General features: G+C 40.8%; 1 protein-coding gene across 7 annotated transcripts in view; it reads left to right on the top strand.

Annotated features, from left to right (window-relative positions):
* grin2bb (glutamate receptor, ionotropic, N-methyl D-aspartate 2B, genome duplicate b) overlaps positions 1-19417 on the top strand; it is a 115629-nt gene that overhangs the window by 2615 nt on the left and 93597 nt on the right. For 6 of the 7 annotated variants that reach the window (XM_036000248.1, XM_031285739.2, XM_036000247.1 and 3 more), the window contains exon 2: positions 6183-6945. In XM_036000248.1, coding sequence (XP_035856141.1) covers positions 6937-6945 — 9 coding nt within the window. In that variant the 5' untranslated portion in view covers positions 6183-6936. Of the gene's footprint in view, positions 1-1176; positions 1192-6182; positions 6946-19417 lie in introns of all 7 variants that reach the window. The other variant, XM_036000246.1, reaches the window with a different exon arrangement.

Below are 19417 nucleotides of genomic sequence, written 5' to 3' on the forward strand. Positions count from 1 at the left end.
AGAAATCTCTTTTTATGTGTCCACATGTCATGTCCCCTTTTCCATTTAATAAATAAATATATCAATTTGTTTTGCAACCTTTTGTGAAATAACAAGGGAAGACAAATTAAGTTTAGTCTTGAGGGAGAATGAGATTAATTTCTTATATGTTTGATTATAATTTGGCAAAGTTGGTAGTCCAAACTAAATGATACTGTCTTTGTGTTATTTATTTAGCTGCATTCAAAGTCCGGAGCTAATGCCCATCTCAAGTCATTAAGAGTGTTTCCCATTTCATTCTTGATTTGTGCTTATTTTCATTCTGCCAGTCCATCAGCAGCCATTAGTTCTTAGACAACCCTCCCAACACACACACACACACACACACACACACACACACACACACACACACACACACACACACACACACACACACAATCCTAAAACCTTGGATACGCTCTTTATTATCATCAAAATGTTTTCCAGAATGGAATCCTTGTGCTTCTGCATATTTTCAATTTCCCCTTCCCTCGCTTCAATTGGTTTTAATCAAGAACTGGCCATTTTTCATTCCTGAAGCTCTCCCCCCTCCACTTGTCTTCATACTCATCCTCTGTCAGGCAAGAGAGACCGCTTGGCATTAGTTGGATGTTGAACAGTGGATTAAGTGGGTAATGCCGTGCGGTGGATTTGAGGTATAATAGACGGTGTGCAGGTTTTTAGATAGAGACAGACTGATAGACAGATAAAAAATAGATAGAACTTAATATCCCATCTCATCACTACCTTTCTCTTTCCCTCTGTCACATTTCCCTTCTTTACGTTGTGTTTGATGCTTTGTCTCTACTTTTCACTGCCACACCTTTTTGGGAGCGCTGTTTTAAAGCATTACCACTGCTAGACTGTAAGTTTTTAACCTATGTATCCACGGACATCTACCTGTGCACTCAACCTTAAGGTGAATAATTGCTCCCAGTAGCGTAGGCCCACACCAGCCACGTTAGTCTCCTTTTTCCCCCTTTCTTATGGACTGATTAAGGGGCTTAATACATACCTCTTTCTTGATTGTTCTGAGAGTGGGATGTCGTCATGAAGGAATATGAAGGACCACTCGTTTTGCTCTGTCTTTGCTTTTGTGTCTCAACTCTGCTCCTCTGTAAAACATCTCCACTACAGTCTATAAATTATGTGTTACAGAAAAGAGTTAATTAGGTGAGTAGTGAATTAATATAGCATTCACTTCTTCTTCGCAACTGAGTGTATGCACATGCATGAACAGTAGGTGTGTGCACTGGATGTGTGCGTGTCTGTGCAAGACTACAGCTAATCGAGTGTGCATGCGTTTGTGCATGACACTGATGGAAACGTATTCTGCATGAACTTTAATCAGCAGGTTCACTGTGAAGGGTATTATTATATTTTCCACCACATTTGCTTGTACTGCTAAACCTTTCTTCACCCTGCTGTGACTAATAGGATGTTTATCAGACCATGCCTTTGATCTTTATCCATAGATGTACTGGTAGATCTAAGAATTTGACGCATTCTCATCACTTCTCTCAGCGGGGATTTTGAGCAACAGAGATTTCTTACTCGAGGACCATTTCTAATTCACGGCAGAAACCAGCTCAAGATACTCTGTTAATTTGGTCAAATCTCTCCCCATCAGCTTACATCAGTTGACTCACTCAATGACTCCAGTGCAGTGTGCAGGTGCATGCATTTACATGCATCCATTTTAGTCCTCTTCTTCTCCTTATTGTGCATTTCAGTTGGTTGAGGTTTGTTAACCAATGCTTTGTTGATGCCCTCCTCCTCTTCCTCCTCCTCTTCCTCCTCCTTCTCCATTACATTTCTTCTTGTTTTCTGCTTGATGGATCTGCAACATATCAATCAATCAATCAATCAATCAATCACTCATTTATTTATGTAACCCTTTACAGCAACCAGCAGGTATCCAAAGTGCTTTACATCAAGGACCAAGAATAAAACAACATAACATACAATAAAAAGAATAAAACATAGAATACAGTAAAATCAGAAAAAAGTTACATAAAAGCAGGAGGAAGAAAGGGAAAATGTCACACCGCTACTATGTATTAAAAGCCATTCTAAATAAATATATAATATAATATTTAGAATGGCTTAATGATAAACATCTCTAAACATGACTAGATCTCTGGAAATGAACCACAGATCTAATGTGACTTATTCACCAGCGTTACTGGATCAGGCTCTTCAGCATTAATGAGTACTGTCATTGTCGGTGACATATTGGGCTGTGTGTCTCAGAGCGCATTATATATTGGATAGGTGATCCAATGCTGTGTTAGCTTTTCTGCAACCAGATGTCTTATTATGGTAATTAACTAGCAACGAAATAGCAAATTACTGATGGCATAATTATCCTAAAGATGATTCGACAAACAAGAGCAAACTCTTAATTGTTTACACATAAAAAAGCAAATCATCATCATCACATTCCCCAAACTGAATTATGAAAAGTATCTTGTGCCTGCACTAAAAGCCTTGTAAATAAGGTGATTCCTGCCAGTCAGGAACTGATGTTAACAACACAAAATACTCAAGAGTCATTACATTTAGCTGTCACATAGTATAGTAAAAATAATAAAACATAAGGGTCTTATGGCGGGTTCCTCTTAAATATTTTTCATTAACAGAGTAAAAGAGTTAGCCTGGCTCCGCCCTCCTACGTACTTCCGCTCAGTTTTTTTTTTTCCTTCAGTACACCGTCTGGGTTTGCGGTATATTCTTGGGTTTTCTCCGGCCAAATATTTGGCGGTCCAATCAGCGAACAGAGGGAGTGGCTGAGAACGATGACGTTGAGGTCATGCGCTAGCGGAGAATGATGTGAGCGAAGCCATTCGGTCCGTTGTGGCAACGCTGCCGAATATCCAGAAGTTCAAGCCCGAGCAAGAACAATCTTTGCTGAGTTTTGTTGGTGGCCATGATGTGGGGGTTCGGGAAAAATTTGATTTTCCAGCTCACTCCGTTAGTGGTGAAGGAGTTGGCTAAGGCGAACGCTAGCGATGCTAAGCCGACGTCACGACCACAACGTTAGCGATTGGTTATGGCAGATCCAGAGTGGCTCTGGGCAGATCCAATAGTTTTCAACTTCAACAGAGTACCCGCCTTCAAGGAAGTTAACACTTGTCAATGGAGAGTGGCCAGACTCTCTGTACAAATGAAATGTACGAGAGTCTGGTAGGACCAGACTATAAAAGAGTGGGCCCCTGTTCTAAAAGTTTCAAGTTGATTTTAACGCAACGTCTTTAAGCAAAACAGTATAAATGATTTAGGGCGTCTTTCGAAACAGTGGTGTGATGTTGCCTCGCTGTGAGCACACAGTAGTTTAAAATATCAAGGCTTTAAAGGGCATGCTCACCTCCTGGGTTTCAGGCTAATGAAGGCGTTATGTTCAAAAGACGAGTCATTTAGACTGTGTTAAGATTTTGGAGATCTTTAGATACCAAGCACATCAAGAACGCACGTGTTAGTTGATTTCATCAAAACGCTGGTGTCCATAAAGCAAATGAAACGTACTGAAACCGCAAAATGTATTTTGACACATTTTGGCGTTTTGATGAAGTACGAAAGTAACGTACACATTAAAGCCTTTGCTTCAGTAAAAATGTCTTTCTGGAATAACTCACACCAAATAACGTTCCACATTTTGAAAAGCTGTTGATTCATAACCTAGCGTGGGAACTAAACAAACACACAAACCATATTCAGTTGTGTTCGGCAAAGGTTTATTTAAGGAAATACTGTATTATTCTGCATCAGAGTCAAGCTATCAGTGTCATTTTAATAGTACAGTGAGAGTCGGAGATAATTAGACTTTGAAGGAGTCGGAGAGAAGATGGATTTTTGTAAATAAAATTTGTTGAATGAATAATTCATTACACTGCCAGGCAGGATTAAAATCCTTCACATGCAGATATACTCGACTAGACAATTTTCCTTTGGCTAAATTGTGTATACCTACATATCCGACTTCCTTAAAATACACGGATAAACGCACGTTTCCAGATACCGACAGATCCCTGTGAGCATATACACGGTAAAAAAAGACAACTCCCTTGATCTGTTAAAGGCGATGAAATGATGAAACATTAGACAGAACAGACATTACTGTCGCTGCAACTACCAATCATTTTCACTATTCATTAATCTCTCGATTATCATCTCGATTAATTAATCAAAGTTTGGTCCATAACAGATCAGAAAAGAACAGTATCTGTCACAGTATCTCAGAGTCCAAGGTGACATCTTAAGACGTTTTCTTTTGTCCGACCAAAAGTCCAAAACCTGAAAACTGAACTGACTATTGTAGAAGATTAAGGCACATTAGACATAGCGTGTTTCAGCAGCCTGGGGCGGCTTTTTGTAATTATTTTTAATGAGTGAAGCATTTTGCTCGCTGCTTTTACGTTGTTGAGCGCCTCCCATTTATTTCCGCTCTATGCGCCTCGCGTTTTTGCGGGAGTTGAAAAACCTCTGACTCAGAGCGGGAAAGCACCCAACGTTATTTAATTTCATACAGCAAAATAACTGTTGGTTGAGGACATTTGTAGGTTGCTTAGCAAGAATAACAATAAAACGCAACTGGCATCGCTCTGTCTGATCGGGGCCTAAGAACACCAGCAAATATCCACCTTCTGAGACGATGGAACCAGAGAGTTATGAAGAAAAATTAAAGTATTCGTTAGATGCAAAAAAACGGCAGGATTTGAAGTAGAGGGAGTCCTTTTTCCTGCAGGCCTCCCCCTCCCCTTTTTGTTCGCATGGGCAATGCATGCGCAGAACAGCCAATAGGATCGCTCGCTCTCTCTGAAGAGACCTGTGATTGGCCAAAGTCCCCTGTGACGGCTAGATTTTCTGAAGCTTGAAAACAGAGCCCAGAGGAGATGCAGAAGTCTAGTTTTCTCTCAGATCACTTGAATTTCAATATGGTGAAAGATTAATAATGGAACTTTTGCCCGACGATGCAAAAAAAAGTGCCTACCACAGCTTTAAATAGTACATTATCAAAATATTTGTTTAATAATTGATCGATTACCATAATTTCAGCTCTATTAGGGATATTACAGTGCCAGACCAGAAAGTCTTGAAATGTTTGATAACATAGCAAATAAAGAGTTGCCTATTTCTACTCCCCACCTCTGTTAAATTATGAAATCTATTGATGTTTTAGTAGCATTAAACCTAAAGCGAATCATCACAAATGCTACAATTTGTTTTACCGTGGAGTTGTATTTTCATATTGGGTTAAAGCAGGGGATTATTACCCTTTTTTAATCAAGGGAACTGAAACTTTCTGTGGGGCACACTGAAGATGACTGTCCCAGATGAACCACCTAATATTCGCCTACCATCAATAAAGACACAAATATTGATTAAACATCTGGCATATCAAACCTTGTGAGATGGGAAAAGGGAAAAATCATGGGAAAATGTGTCCCAGTGACGCATAATATGAGCTCATACCAGTGCAAGAGAGGGCCATATTTTAAAATCTGTGAGAATAAATTAATAAATAAAAAGTCTGAAATAATTACAGACAAACAGGAGTAGGCGCTATGGATAAAATCTATCACAGTGTATGTGATTTTATATCCTGGTATTGGTATATCTTTATCGTAATACAGTAAATTATCTGGAAAATGAAATTGAGAAACAGTTTAATGATAAAATAACCAGACAAGAATGTCCATTTTGGGCAAATTAAGTATCAACAAATCAAGGGACTTTATCACACTGATGCAGCAATCATAAAAAAAGCCAATTAAGCCAAAGCCAGTTCTTCTCATTAAATTGCCTTGATATAACCAGATATATTAAAGAAGGATTATCTTGATATGACCAATATAGCAAAATATCACTTTGAGTCAGGACTCATAGTTTAAGAAATACTGGATTAAAGCAAGGATAAAACAGAAGCGCCGTCAGCATCTTCCACGAAGAAAATAGCACAGTAATATTACTAGGCAACAGCGTTCAACACGTTGAGATTGCAGTGAAAGGGGGGCATGTAGACACAGCGGCTTCACTGAGTTAAGCCTTGACCTCAGAGGCAATTGACTTGTGTACACAGTGGCATTCAGCCTTCACCAACAACACAACCATCCACAGCTGTTCTCTGCCATCTGACTCTGTCCTTCTCTTCTTGTCCCCTTCAGACTGAGAACAAGGAGAGCACAGAGCGGGCTGGACAACTGATCATCATGACTGGCTAAAGCAAAGGCAAGGCAAGAAAGCCAAAGAAGAAGAAGAAGAAGAAGGAAGGGAGGGAAGAAGAAGAGGAGTACGTACACACCCACTGCTGCTCATCTCCTCATCTCCACGGCAACTGCGTTCGCATGCTTGTAGACTTCTGGGGGGAGACCTTGGCGAGCTGCATCACCAGCGTTGGAGGAAAAGGAAAAAGAGTCGGATGGAAAGAGACGAATGAAAGAGCGCCCCTTCACCCCTCTATTATTATACCATCTATTATCTTTTAGTTTAGTTTATTATTATTATTCATAAGCAGGCTGCCATTTTGAGTTGATGGTCAACTTTTAAAGTCTTCTAAGATCTGAGTCAAAAGCATATTTCAACCAGGTTAGATCAGCAGATTGATCTTTTTGGGCCTTTTTATATGTAAAAATCCTTGTTTCCAAAGAATTAAGTGTCTTTTGTACATATCATTACACTTTAAAAACGGTCCTCTTCCCTCCTGCCACTTCTTCACACTGACAACGCCCCAGCATCGCCCACCTCCACCCTCAGTCAACCCAACACTCACCTCTCGCCCTGCAAGACCCCACCTCAGTCTTCTCTGCGTGACTTCATCTGTCTACCATCCCTTCATCCGAGGCTATGAGAGGAGGAGTCGAATCCCAGATCACTCCATCATGCCAGTTCTGAAGAGTAGAGAGGAGATCCGGGCTGGCAATGTTAAAGGTAGGCCAGTGATTCCAGTAATTGTATTGTATTTGCATGTCTGAGCATTTTTCCATGCGATCGCATAATTCAATGCATAATCAGCCAAAGTCCGCATATTTCTGCAGGGGCCGCATTTTTTGAAATACGCCACACTTTCGCCGCATAAATTGCCGTTTTCCGCGCAAAATATGTGGGGCTTGCATGATTTCATAATCCCCGCATTTTCGTTGCAAAAAAGTCACATAATATATCTTAGCAGAAAGTTGAAAAATGTTGCGTTTACTTCACACAAGAGCAGCCATTTTCCCCTGTTGCCATGGCGCGACGTGAACATCGAAAAGCTGCAAACCCCGCGATGAAGCCATGATGAAACCGCAATTTTTGCAAGTTCCCGCAATTTCATCGCATAAAATTGCATAAATATCCCGCATATTCCGTCGCATTTTTTAAGAAAACGTGCCGCATAATCAAGGATTTTTGCCCGCAACAATCACAAAAAAACTTCGCATTTTTCGGAAGGACTGCAAATTGCTTGTTGGTGAATTAGTGGCATTTTCGCTTGATAATAGATTATCAAAATTGCCTAATATTTAGTAGTTTAATCAATTAACTAATTGATTAAACTACTAATCATTTCAGCTGTAGTCCTGTGTCCTAGAATCTAAAATATTCAAAATATCCAACAGTTTTTTTTCCTGTATTGTCCTTTAATTTGACCCTTATGTAACTGCAGAAATTGTCCTCGCTCGTGATAGTTACAGATCATGAAAAACATCAGAGGAGGTGGAATTAATTGGTCCAAACACATCTACAGATGTTTCATGTTAGATATTAGATCATACCGTAGTTTGTGATTTGTAATGAATGACACACCTGGTGCTTCTTGAGATAATAGCCTCAAGGTTCTGCCTTATGGTTTGTTTTGGTCAAATTACTAAAAATAAATAAATAAAATGTTGGGATGTTGGGAAAATGTTGTTCACTGGGAGTTTACTGGGCTGTACAATTGTGTCACAGTGATCCTGCAGCTCACTTCATAATCATATATTCATTTTTTTCCAAAGTTGGTAAAAATTCCTCAGTTAATAGTTTGACAAATAAAGCCCAATATGTTCACAAATCTTTGTGTTTAAATGTATGTGTAGAAGCTTATGGCAACTCTTGATTTTGAGCAAGACAAACTGAGGACAGGGGGGAGAAGGATGAAGAAGAACATTCGTAGTCCAAAAGAAGAAAGGACAAATTGTCTTTTTTTTTTTTTTAAGTCAAACATCCTTTTTTTTGCAGTGCTGTGTGAGGGAGCCCAGTGTTGAGATAACGGATAACGAGGCACCAGCTTCAATAAGCCCATCAAAACGACGCGTTGCGCTGCTTCACAAGTGAAAACAGGTCCAGACAATAGTAACTGTATAAAGCAGGAGAATGGGGAAGCTGGAGCCAATGTTATTGCTGAGCTTGTGCTCCTTTCAGCAGCAACTCGGGAGTTTGATAAAAGGCACATTTAAAAGTTGGAGGGGCATGTATAGAGATAATGGCCTAGACATGTCTAAGAGGAAATGTGACAACGAGTACAAGAGAGGAGATGAGGTAAAATCAGCTCAAAAGGAGAGTTTACACATGACATTCATGTGCACAGAATGAACTTTTAGACCAGTTTACAGTCTGTGTGTGTGTGTGTGTGTGTGTGTGTGTGTGTGTGTGTGTATATATAAACATTTTTGCAACAGAAAATGCTCAAAGTACCACGATCTGTCAGTGTCCGTCTGCTGCCTATGGAGCACGTCCAGGATTTGTCTCTTGGTGGCATTGTAGATTAAATTCTTGGCTGGATTGTTTTTAGCTTTGGGTGACACAAGTTAATGCTCACAAATCTAAACTGAGCTTCTCCACATTTGCATTCACCCACTCATAGGATCTGATGTAACTATCTAATTATGATGCGCCTCTTTGTTGAAGCGTGACTTAGAGGAGGTGTGTGACAGCTGGTTATGTCCCTCCTTCACAACAGCTTCAACACTGAGCAGACCTACTGTATTCTACTCCTTACTCACATATGCTGCACAGGCCATGCATTCTACAGCTCCCAAATTCCTCACCACAATATTTCATCTTTTTTTTTAATCTAAACTTCACCCTCCGTCTCGACAGTTTGGTATTGGCTGACACTGCAGGCTTGAAATGGCTGCTTGTGATCTGTGTTTCTAGGGCAGATTTTCCATAAAAAAAAAAAAAAGGTTGGGGGGGGGATCATGACAGAGTGAGCAAGGGGTTAAGGCGTGGCAGACAGCAAAAGAGACAGACATGCAAAGACCCAGACACAGGCGGTAAATCCAGAGGAAGCTTCACTGACAGTGGATGAAGGAGAAAGCTTTGTAGATAGATGTAGCTCTGGGTGCGTAAGCTAAGCAACAAGGCCTAGGAGTGGTGTGTTGTTGCAGCGTAGTGATGCTGCATGTTTTTGGAAAGTGGGTTGGGTAGAGGGGATTACTGGATCTGAGCATTGGCTCTCTTGTCAGGCGGGCAGCAAGGTCCCTGTTTGGATCGGTGGACCGTGAACGGAGTGGCGGCAGTGAGGTGCCATGAATATATGGGTTCGAGATGTTGACGCTGGGACTCAGACAGCCGGCTGACTCAGTTTTGGATGCAAGCCTCATGTGACCAGCTTTACAAATGTTGATTGAGTCGTTGAAGGATTACAGGTGCTGAGCAGCCTGGTGTTTATTGTTTACTCAGAGCCAGGGAGAGAGAGAGAGAAAAAGAGAGAGAGGGAGAGAAGTTTAAAGCAGTTACACAACGCCTCAGAAAAGCCTCTATCATCCATGCGTTTTCAATTTTTTTTCAAGAAATGATCCATGCAACACAATCTTAAAAAAAATAAGAATATAATATGAACTGAGTTGTCAGTTTTTGTAGCTAAAACGAATGTAATCTAAAGGCTGAAACATGCTTCTCTGCACTACACGTAGGTGAAGGGCACATGGCTTTTTTTTTATACTTGTAGGTCCAATTTGTGTAATGTTTTTATTTTTTATTTCTCTGTTTTCGAACCTGCGACAGGAGTTGGATCAACCAGTCAGCTTGCTTGACATGCGGGTGTGTGCAACAATAGCCAGTGGGTCACACTGACACATGGATAATTCATTTCTGTGAGTGCCCCCTGCTAGAGTACAAGAAACAGCCTGTTGCACTTACACTGTACATTGTACATTTTGAATTCAAACAGACAGTTACACTTAATGTTAATTAAACTGGAAACTGAGTATAGATGCCTTCCCATTTTTGTTAGAGACAGAATCTTAAGATGCCTCTTCTACTTCTCCTTTTCTATACCTAGTCATGTGTGACTGTGAGAGAAGGAGGAAGAGCTAAGAATAGAGAAAAGGGGGCCCAATGCTGTGATGCCGCCTCTACCCACGTTGCTCAGCTTCTTGTTGTGCCGTTCTGTAACTGAAGACAGCAGGCATTCAACCAGTTTTCGTTGATATCTGTTTGTGCAGTCTTTGCTTAAACTGAACACATTACAAACTGTAGCTATTGCTATATAAGTCATTTTATTTTACAGTGATGCAGAAATGGAGCTAAAGATCTGTCTTTCAACCTGTATATGTTCACTCTTAACATGATCAAAATGTCTTGGTTGGCACATGCAAAAATGTAATCAGAAACTGTCACTTTTTCATGTCATGCCAAAGGAAGGCCTTTTGAAGCCCTTCCACTGACAGACAGGGAAGAGAGACATAGTTTTTTTTTCTTTCATATGGTAGAGACCGATAGAACAAAAGACAAGATCTACTGGATGAGAAAAGGGTCGAGGTGCGGAGATGAGAGGAACTGATGGAGGGTTTGATAGCCGAGATTGAATAATATTTGATGATACTGTTCTCAAAAGGCGTACAAGAAATAGACATCAGGACTCAAAAGAAATCATGTCACGCAGATGGCTTTGCTTAGAGGGGATGATACGATGATAATTATGTTTTCAAAGAGGGAGAGAGACATGATGAAAGAAAGATGAGAACAAAAATATTTAATTGAATCAGAAGGAGAAATTGGTCTGTGTGATGCTACTTAACAACAGTAGGTTTACTTTAAGGAGGAGGAAATCTTGACAGGTTCAGATCTTGTTGCGTGTAATTCATTGGTGTAAACAGCCATACGCCAATACTAATACCTGTTGGAAGTAAGGGTAAAAGTATTTTTTATTTCCATCTTTTGTATCTTTTCTTTTTTGCATCTTTTGAAAGCCATTAGAAATTAGAATAATAGAATTCTAAAATCAGAATGTGTCTTGTTGATATTTGTCCCCAGGGCAACATGGTCACCGGGAGAGTCCGGTACAGCCCGACTCTGGACGGTAAAACTGAGATCCAATTAGCTTCACAGCGGAGCGTTTAGCTCCAGTCAAAACAATGCAGCTTAGTTGGCTTATCAGCTTATCATCTTAAAGTTGACTGCTGGAAGTAAAGACGTTTTGGCGCTGGTGATTTTCCTTTGGTGCTGGCTAAAACCTCTTTGAGGGTGCCAATAAATTCTCAATGCAGGACAAACCCTGTCTCTTGGTTTTGGACTACTGGTCGAACAAAAGCAAATATTTGAAGATGTCACATCGGGCTTAAAGGTATTAATATGTAGGAGGGAGGTATGGCTTACTGTTTGGAAACGCACAGCGTTCAAAGTTGGCCCTTCCTCCCCGTCAAAAGCCGAGGGGTGTGACAGAGCAGCAGTACCTGGGAATGAGAATGGGCTGCATAACCAGCACGCTTTTATTGGCTGGGGGTAACATAAGCTTTGTCCCCAAAGAATATCAAGACTTTTTAACGAACAAACGATACGCCATGTGTACTGTCAGCCGCAGCCTGAAGTAGCGTTCTGAACTGTGAACGGGATGTGAGACGATCGCTGTGATACAGGCAAGTTCAGAGGGGCAGTTTAACTTACTTATTGCAGCTTGTGTATTAGAGCCATCCTGTGGCGTTCAGAGGACAAGGCACTGAAGGACTACACTCAGTTTTGGAAACATAATATACAGATTTTCTTATTCATTTAATGTAGCGCATTACTTTAGAATGGTAAACAGTTACCGGAACTTGTTATTAAGTGTCCTATATCATTTTTACATAGACAGCTTGCAGCCAATCATAATTGAGTTTTCACAGTATAAAAAGAGAATAATGATCAGTTTAGATTGACACTGTCATTAATAAACTATGTCTTATTATAAGTAGCAAGTCGAGGATGTAATCAGTTGTACATCTGAGGTTATCAGCAATGAATCTTAATTTTTTTTTAAGCATCTAAAAGCTCTTTTAGATAGATAGAGAGGCAGTTGATAACGTACAAGTAGATCCACTTAGATTTAAATGAAAATCATAGCATAATTCACTGCTCATGTAATCTTGTAAGGTCGTGATGATAATGAATGAGATGGTCAGTGATATCAGCTAGGCCTAATATTCTGAGACACTTGATGAAGAGTGGAGAACCAGGGCCAGCTGTGTAGAGACGTTGGTCCAGTCCAGATGAACAACTCTTTGCATGCTCAATTGAATGTGTTTTATTGAGTTTGTTTTATAGACATGAGTGTTAAATGAGCAATGGCACAGCATATCTATTTAAATTAAATAAGTAATAAATAACATAATTTGTATATATTATATATTTTTTTGTTTACATACACACACACACAATTTTTCAACATTGCAATTACAGAAATCAGCAATAGTCACATGTGCACGGCCAATAAGAGTATAACTAAACACATTTGCTATTTTTGTTCAAATATATCAAGCTGTGCACAAAACAGTAAAGTTGGTTAAATGGAATCTAAATTGAAAGGTGTGGTAATTATTAATAATTAATGTTCAGCCAGTCACATTACTTTGTAACAGCTATGTGGATTACAAAAGATGCTTGTATGCTTGGCTCACCCAATGGAGAGGAGAGTGCAAACCAGGTTCTCTGAGTAGGTAAATAATGTAGTTGTCAGGCAGATTTAAAGTTAAAAGATGAACATACAGCGCCACAAATATGCAGCTAAAGCCAGGTTATGTTGGTCACATGTTTTACAAAATGATACATAGTTTGTGTGTTGTTGTTGTTGTTGTTGATGTTGCACAAATACTGGTAAAAATCATTTATTAATCTTTGTTTATTAACTCAGTGCAGGCTTCTCTGAAATCTGTGCAACGTAGAACAAAATAAAAAAGGATGCCTGGTGGGGGACAATAGAGGTATTGAGCCGGTGTTGGGCCTCAGGAAATTAAGAGGAATTATAAAACAGACAAAGTGGATTGTCGGTCATTTATTACAACTAGTCTCATGAGTCCGAGGCGCCACGGGCGTGCTATCAAAACCCCAAGGGAGCTGTAGCTGTTGAATGCTCAGATTTTGCCACCAGTGAAGTAGTAAATACCAAATTGGCTTAGAATGAGGAAAACTCCAGTATCATGTTTCAGCTTTTCAGAAAGGCCAGTGAAAGAAAGAAACCTGAGAAAATACATTACCGGCTGAGGCTGAACAGAACGTTGGACAACTCATACTGTGTTTGCTTCAGATAAAAAAGGGATAACATTTTTATATCAGAGTGAGTTAAAATACCCCTTAGAAAAGAAAAAACAGGCTGTAAATCTGTAGTATCCGGCAATGACTCTTGTGACATATTGTACATGAGACATACAGTAGGTCCACATGCACTGTAGTGGTGGTCCAGGCTGTAAAGACTCCTGTATTACTGCTGCGAGGAACACGTCACTTTGCTGCTAAATTAACTCCAAAGCAGGAGATATAGCCTCAGTGGAATAAATGGCTTCAATGAGGTAACGAAGACCCTAGGGGATAGATGGACCCTGCCTCAATACTGCGTTTTCTTCAACGCTGTGCCTCTTGAGTGTCTATATTTAGTTGTTAATATGTGTGTGTGTGTGTGTGTGTCAGTTTATTTGCCTCTGATGAAGAGACCATATAATGTTATTTAGAGAGCTGGGGCAGCGTCAATACGACAGTAGAGATCCATAGTGCGTCTCATTATAAGTGCAATTTGCAGAGAGGATTCTTGACCAGACTAAAGTGCGCTTAATGAAACACCCAAGACCCTCTTCAATAAACTAGTGATTTTTTTCTGCCATTCTGGCCCTTCAACAAGACAGCATGGAGGTGACAGATCATTAAATACGGATTACTCAAAGACTCCAATAATACTATCATGATACAGTGTTTGTTCCTGTTCCTTATATGTTTTATTCCCCTGACCAACTCTTGCCTACACTGCTAATTCTGTAACAGTATCTTCATCTTTTTCTTTCAGCCTCTCTTCCCACCCTGCTACTAAATTAAAAATCTTTAAGCGTCCAAAAGAACCAGCATGATTTAAAGGATAAAGTGGGTTATATTCTCTGTTTCTCTTTAGCAGTAAATCCCATGAAAAGACCAAAACAGAAGTAGTATTTGTGTAGCCAAAGCCTGATATAGTTTATTCCACTGTGCCATAGACCTCCATTGTTGTTCAAAAAACTATCAAAAACATATAGCCCCACTGTTGCAGTGGGCGACGTGTTCCTTCATCACAATGAATAGGAGTTTATTTCTAGTCAATCTCAAAATAACCGTCCTGCTGACGTTAATACTCACAAGGCCACCAAATGTTTGCTAATTTACAACTGAAAATAGTCTCCAACAAATGCTGTATTTACCACTGTTTGAGTAACGTGCTAAAAACCTCAATACCCATCTGTTTATTTTGGAAATGAAACTAGATACTTATGAGAATTTCCTTCTCAGTAGGAACAAATGAACTCCTTGCTGAGAGCCACGGACAAGACAGGAAAGTTAAAAAGTATTGAAAGAAGTCCTCGTTCGGATTGACTTTAAACCCTGCATAAAAAAAGAACCCCCCTAATTTCTCTATAAATTTGAGGTGTGTGTGTGTGTGTGTGTGTGTGTGTGTGTGTGTGTCCGCATGCGCAGTACAGCAGTGGGGGTGGGGAGTTGCTGCATCCCGAGAACTAGAAGGCTCATTGATTCCAGTTCACCGGCTACCGGTTTCATATGCCAAAAAGTGGTCATCCAACAAAAACTGATTGCTCTCTAGCCTTCATGCAAATACAATGACACATGTTAGATAAACGCCAGGGCTCCTGGGCTCTACAGCACGTTGTTTTGTTGCCAGCGGTTGCATACATTTCTCCGGCTGTTCTGCAAGCTGTTTAAGAGCGGCTTCACCAGCAGGCTAAAGGCCGTTTTATGGTTCTGCGTAGGATCAACGGCGTACCCCCACAGACCCCCGCAGACCCCTCTGCATCTACGCCGGACCCTACGCCGTAGCCTGACGCGCACCTCTCAAAAATGTAACTACACATCGCGGCCACGCACATCGCTCGACCGTGGCTTGGTAGCGTTGCTTGGACCTGGCTCTCCTTCTCCATAAACAATATGAAATCAAGGAGAGGGTTAACTTTTCCTGCTACAGATTTCTCACCGTGGTCAGAAAGCTCAGGGGTGACGCTTTGTTTCTCTCACTATGACTCTAGAGTCACAACTTGCTCCGAAGACAATTGCCGTCACTCTCACATTTTCTTTTCATTTTCTTTTCGATTGACCCTCTGGAAACCACACCCCCCCCCCTAACGTTCTGGCGGTGAAATGCACCGCGATGCAAAGAAACACGTTCAACCCCGATGCAGAACTTCGAAAGGGTCACCACGCCGTAGGAGCGACGGCGTAGCTACGGCATGGAGTTTACGCTCAACCATAAAACGGCCTTAAGCCTGTCTCCTTCCCTGGGCCGGGGCACATTGCTACGCGCTGTAGTGGCTTCTCCAGCAGGCTGAACTGGGCTTCCTCCCTCCCGCCCTTCCCCGCCCGGGCCACATCGCCACCTGGATGTGTGATGGCTAGACGAAAAAAAAGGGACACGCTTATAGTTAGATAAAGTTGTGGGAGCGTGCCTATGTTCTCACAGCCATATGTTCCCACATTTCTAAGAATTTTTTTTTTCATTGAAAATTAGGCCCTATGTTCCCACATTTCTAAGATTTTTTTTTCAAAATTAGGCCCTATGTTTCCACATTTCCTTTTTCATAAATTTGTATCAGATTTTATCCCCCTAACCCTAAAAAATCTTGTGGGAGGATAGGACTTAAATTGAAGGGAAATGTAGGCACACAAGACCTAATTTTGAAAATGTCCTAGAAATGTGGGACCATTGGGCTGTGGGAACATAGGGCTGACCCCGGAAAAAATACTGGGAATCAAGCAATTGGCCTGTTTGGAACAGGCACGCGCTCCAAACGGGCACTGCACTAGTTCATTTGAATGTGGACAGTTCAGTGACGCAACATCATCCGATGAATGATAAAATAATTGCTCTTTTGCTCGCTTTTCTTCTTTCTAAGAGTTTTACTAATCACTGTGTTTTGGCTCTGATAAGCCTTTGAAATTCAAGGATGGGTTACTCAAATCTGTCTGGATGGATGTGTTTCAGGGCTGCTACTAACACATTGTTTGTTTCAGTCTTTTCATAGGGTTTGTTAATAATAACAAAAGTGTGATTGTGTGTTCAGCAGCAAGATAATATATTTGTATTTAATTCTGACTATGACAGTATAGAGTCAGTATATTTACATTACATGTCATTTAGCTGACGCTTTTATCCAAAGCGACTTCCAATTAAGTGTTTTCAACGTTGAAGGTGCAAACTCCAGACAACAGGTACTAAGTGCAAGTACATTAGCTTTAAATAAGCCTGAGGCCTGTACTAGATTTGGGCCTTAAAAGTTCGGCCCGAAAAGGACAGAGCCCGACAGAATTCGGCCCAAGCCCGACAAGTACATTTTGATTGACAGCTTTTTAAAAGCCCGAACCCGTTTACAGCCCGACTGTACAAAAGGCCGTCTATCAGCAGTGATTAGAGTACATGTCGGAGAATAGCGCGGACACGCTCTTCACGCCGCGAGCGGGCACACGCACCACACCAAAAGGGAGAGAAAGAAAAGAGACTGCGCCGCACGCACACAGCTCTTTTGTCTTTCGTCAAGAATGAGTCATTTATACATTTTCTAACATAATTTATTCATGACTAACGTAGGCTATAGGCCACTTGGAAGTTGGAACAAAGAAATAAAATAAGTCCTCCAGAGGCCAGCCTCTGTTTCACCTCCTCAGCATCCATTTACACGCTAATCGAAATGCATCACCTGACCGCTCATTTACCACGCAACCTGGAGCGCAAGCCCGAGCCCGCCCTGAGCCCGTGTAAAATGATAGAAATTAAGACCAAACCCGTCGGGCAGAGATCTTCAGCTCTAGCCTGTACTACGAAACAAGATTTGGCGTTAACGAGGTAACTTCAGGTTCAACAGTGGATCACTTGTTACCGGGGTCAATCGCCGTGGTATCTTATGCCTGGTCGGGAGCAGGTTATGTTGGAGATTAGAGATCAACCGGTGTAAAAGCACCGCCTGCTGACCAATCAATACTCGATTGATAACGCCGTCACCGTTCTAAGAAGATCCGGTGGAGCTCGGTGCGCAGAGAGAGAGAGGTGCGCTCAGAAAAGTTAAAACATTTAGAAACTCACAACCCCGTTAACATTCTCTGATGGGTATTTTTACGAGGGAATTACGTATAGGCTATTTGTCGGCTTCTTGAGCCGTGTGATGCCAATGCGCACATCGGTTTGATTATTATGTTTTTATATTTTTTATTTGCTCTCACGATCGCTTACCACTGCCAGGGTTGCAACTGAAATAATAGGCTAAAGCACAGACAGTTTATGGAAAGGACAAGTGTAATTATGGTCAGATCTTGTGCCTGACTGATGGGGAAGTGATATTGATAAGTGTTGTGATTTACGCATTTATCTTTATCTGTAAATGAAGGAAAGCTGGCAAAAAAAAAAAGACACTGTAGCGACTGTATTGCGTTGAAGCAGCGACTGTATTGCGTTTTGCCTGTAAAACTGTGTCTGTGTTCTTCATATTTATGTAGAATTATAGTTTGCTCTTCTTATGTAAAATATGCGGCTCTGGTATAAGTTTACGATTGGTCGTGCTGTGCAAACACCGCCTCTTTTATGTGAAAGCGTGCGCCGCTGGATTGGGAAACCCTGGGTTGATTGAACTAGTTGATAACCACCGTCGTGACACAGCTGAAATAAATCCAGGGCATGTTGATCTTGATTCGTAGTAACTGTCTATAGGTGAGGAGGCCCCACCCTAGCTAATCACTCAACAAAGCACCTGGACAGTCGTTAAGCACCACTCCTCAACTCCACACGTCACACTAAGCTAGTGTGATTACCCTAAACAGTTTCAGTCACATTTAGTAAGACCACAAAATTCTGGCCAAAAACACAGCAAATTCAGCAAAACACACAGCAGAAGTAGAAGAAGCAGCTGAACCCACAGTAAAAGCAGCAAAGACAAGAGGCAAGCAACAAAAGCAGCAAAAACCAAGTAGCAACAGCAAAAGGCAGCAGAATGAGCAAAATCAACAGAACAAACAGCCAATTTAATCTTAAGGCAGCAGTTCCAATGGCCGTGGGCAGAGAAGCCTAATAAAGTAAGGACTTATCTTAATATCTAGCTGTCTAGTCTCCTCAGAAGTCAAATGCACATCCAACTCACAGTGACAGCTGACTTTGTGAGAGTGAATTGAATAATTACAGAGGATGTAAATAAAACTTGTGTTGACTTCCACCACCCCCAGCAGGGGAGTCATTATAGCTGCGTGATGTCTGATTACCTGATTGAACACAACGTCACGCAGCTCTGAATGACAGATCAGAACACCATTCACCAAAAACCTCACCAGACTTTTGACTAATGCAAGATGGAATCAATGGATTAACACTGACTATTGATTAAATATTGAATTTAAAATGTTGATTAGCTGGGCATACTGGGCAATATAGATGCAGAGACATCTCTCAGTAAATAACTATTAAGTTTTCAGCCAAGCCATAGTATAAAATACACTTTTATATTTGAAAATGTATAAAGGGAAATATGGGGGAGCCAGTTTGAATGGGCCTGATGCTGCTGTGTATGTATGTGTCTCTAGTTAGTAAAATAGTACAATTTTGAACTATTGATATTTTGTGAGTTGTAACAGTAAACAGAAATGTCAAACATTGTCGCCTGCTTTGGCATCTCTCCAGTGGATATTTAGACCTTTTAAATCAAATGAAAACATGTAACACGGTTGTCAGGTCAAGTTGTATGCAAATATTAAAGCTATAGTAGTGTTGAAATGCCTTTTTTTCATAATTTATTAAAGCACACTGTCTAGTATGATTTTTTTTATTTTTTTATTTATAAATCATGTCTGATGCAGTGTGTGCTCTAGTGTAGATAACAAGTACCACTCTTACCTGTAACTGACCACCCACTGAAATGTGTATGGGCTCCTTAATAGATATGCCTGTCAGCTTGTGTTATCCACAATGCCTTTCAAATGCTATACAGCGCAGCCCACCACATCAAGTCTTCAGGGA

The sequence above is a fragment of the Sander lucioperca genome, chromosome 4, assembly GCF_008315115.2.
Source record: "Sander lucioperca isolate FBNREF2018 chromosome 4, SLUC_FBN_1.2, whole genome shotgun sequence".
NCBI lineage: Eukaryota > Metazoa > Chordata > Actinopteri > Perciformes > Percidae > Sander > Sander lucioperca.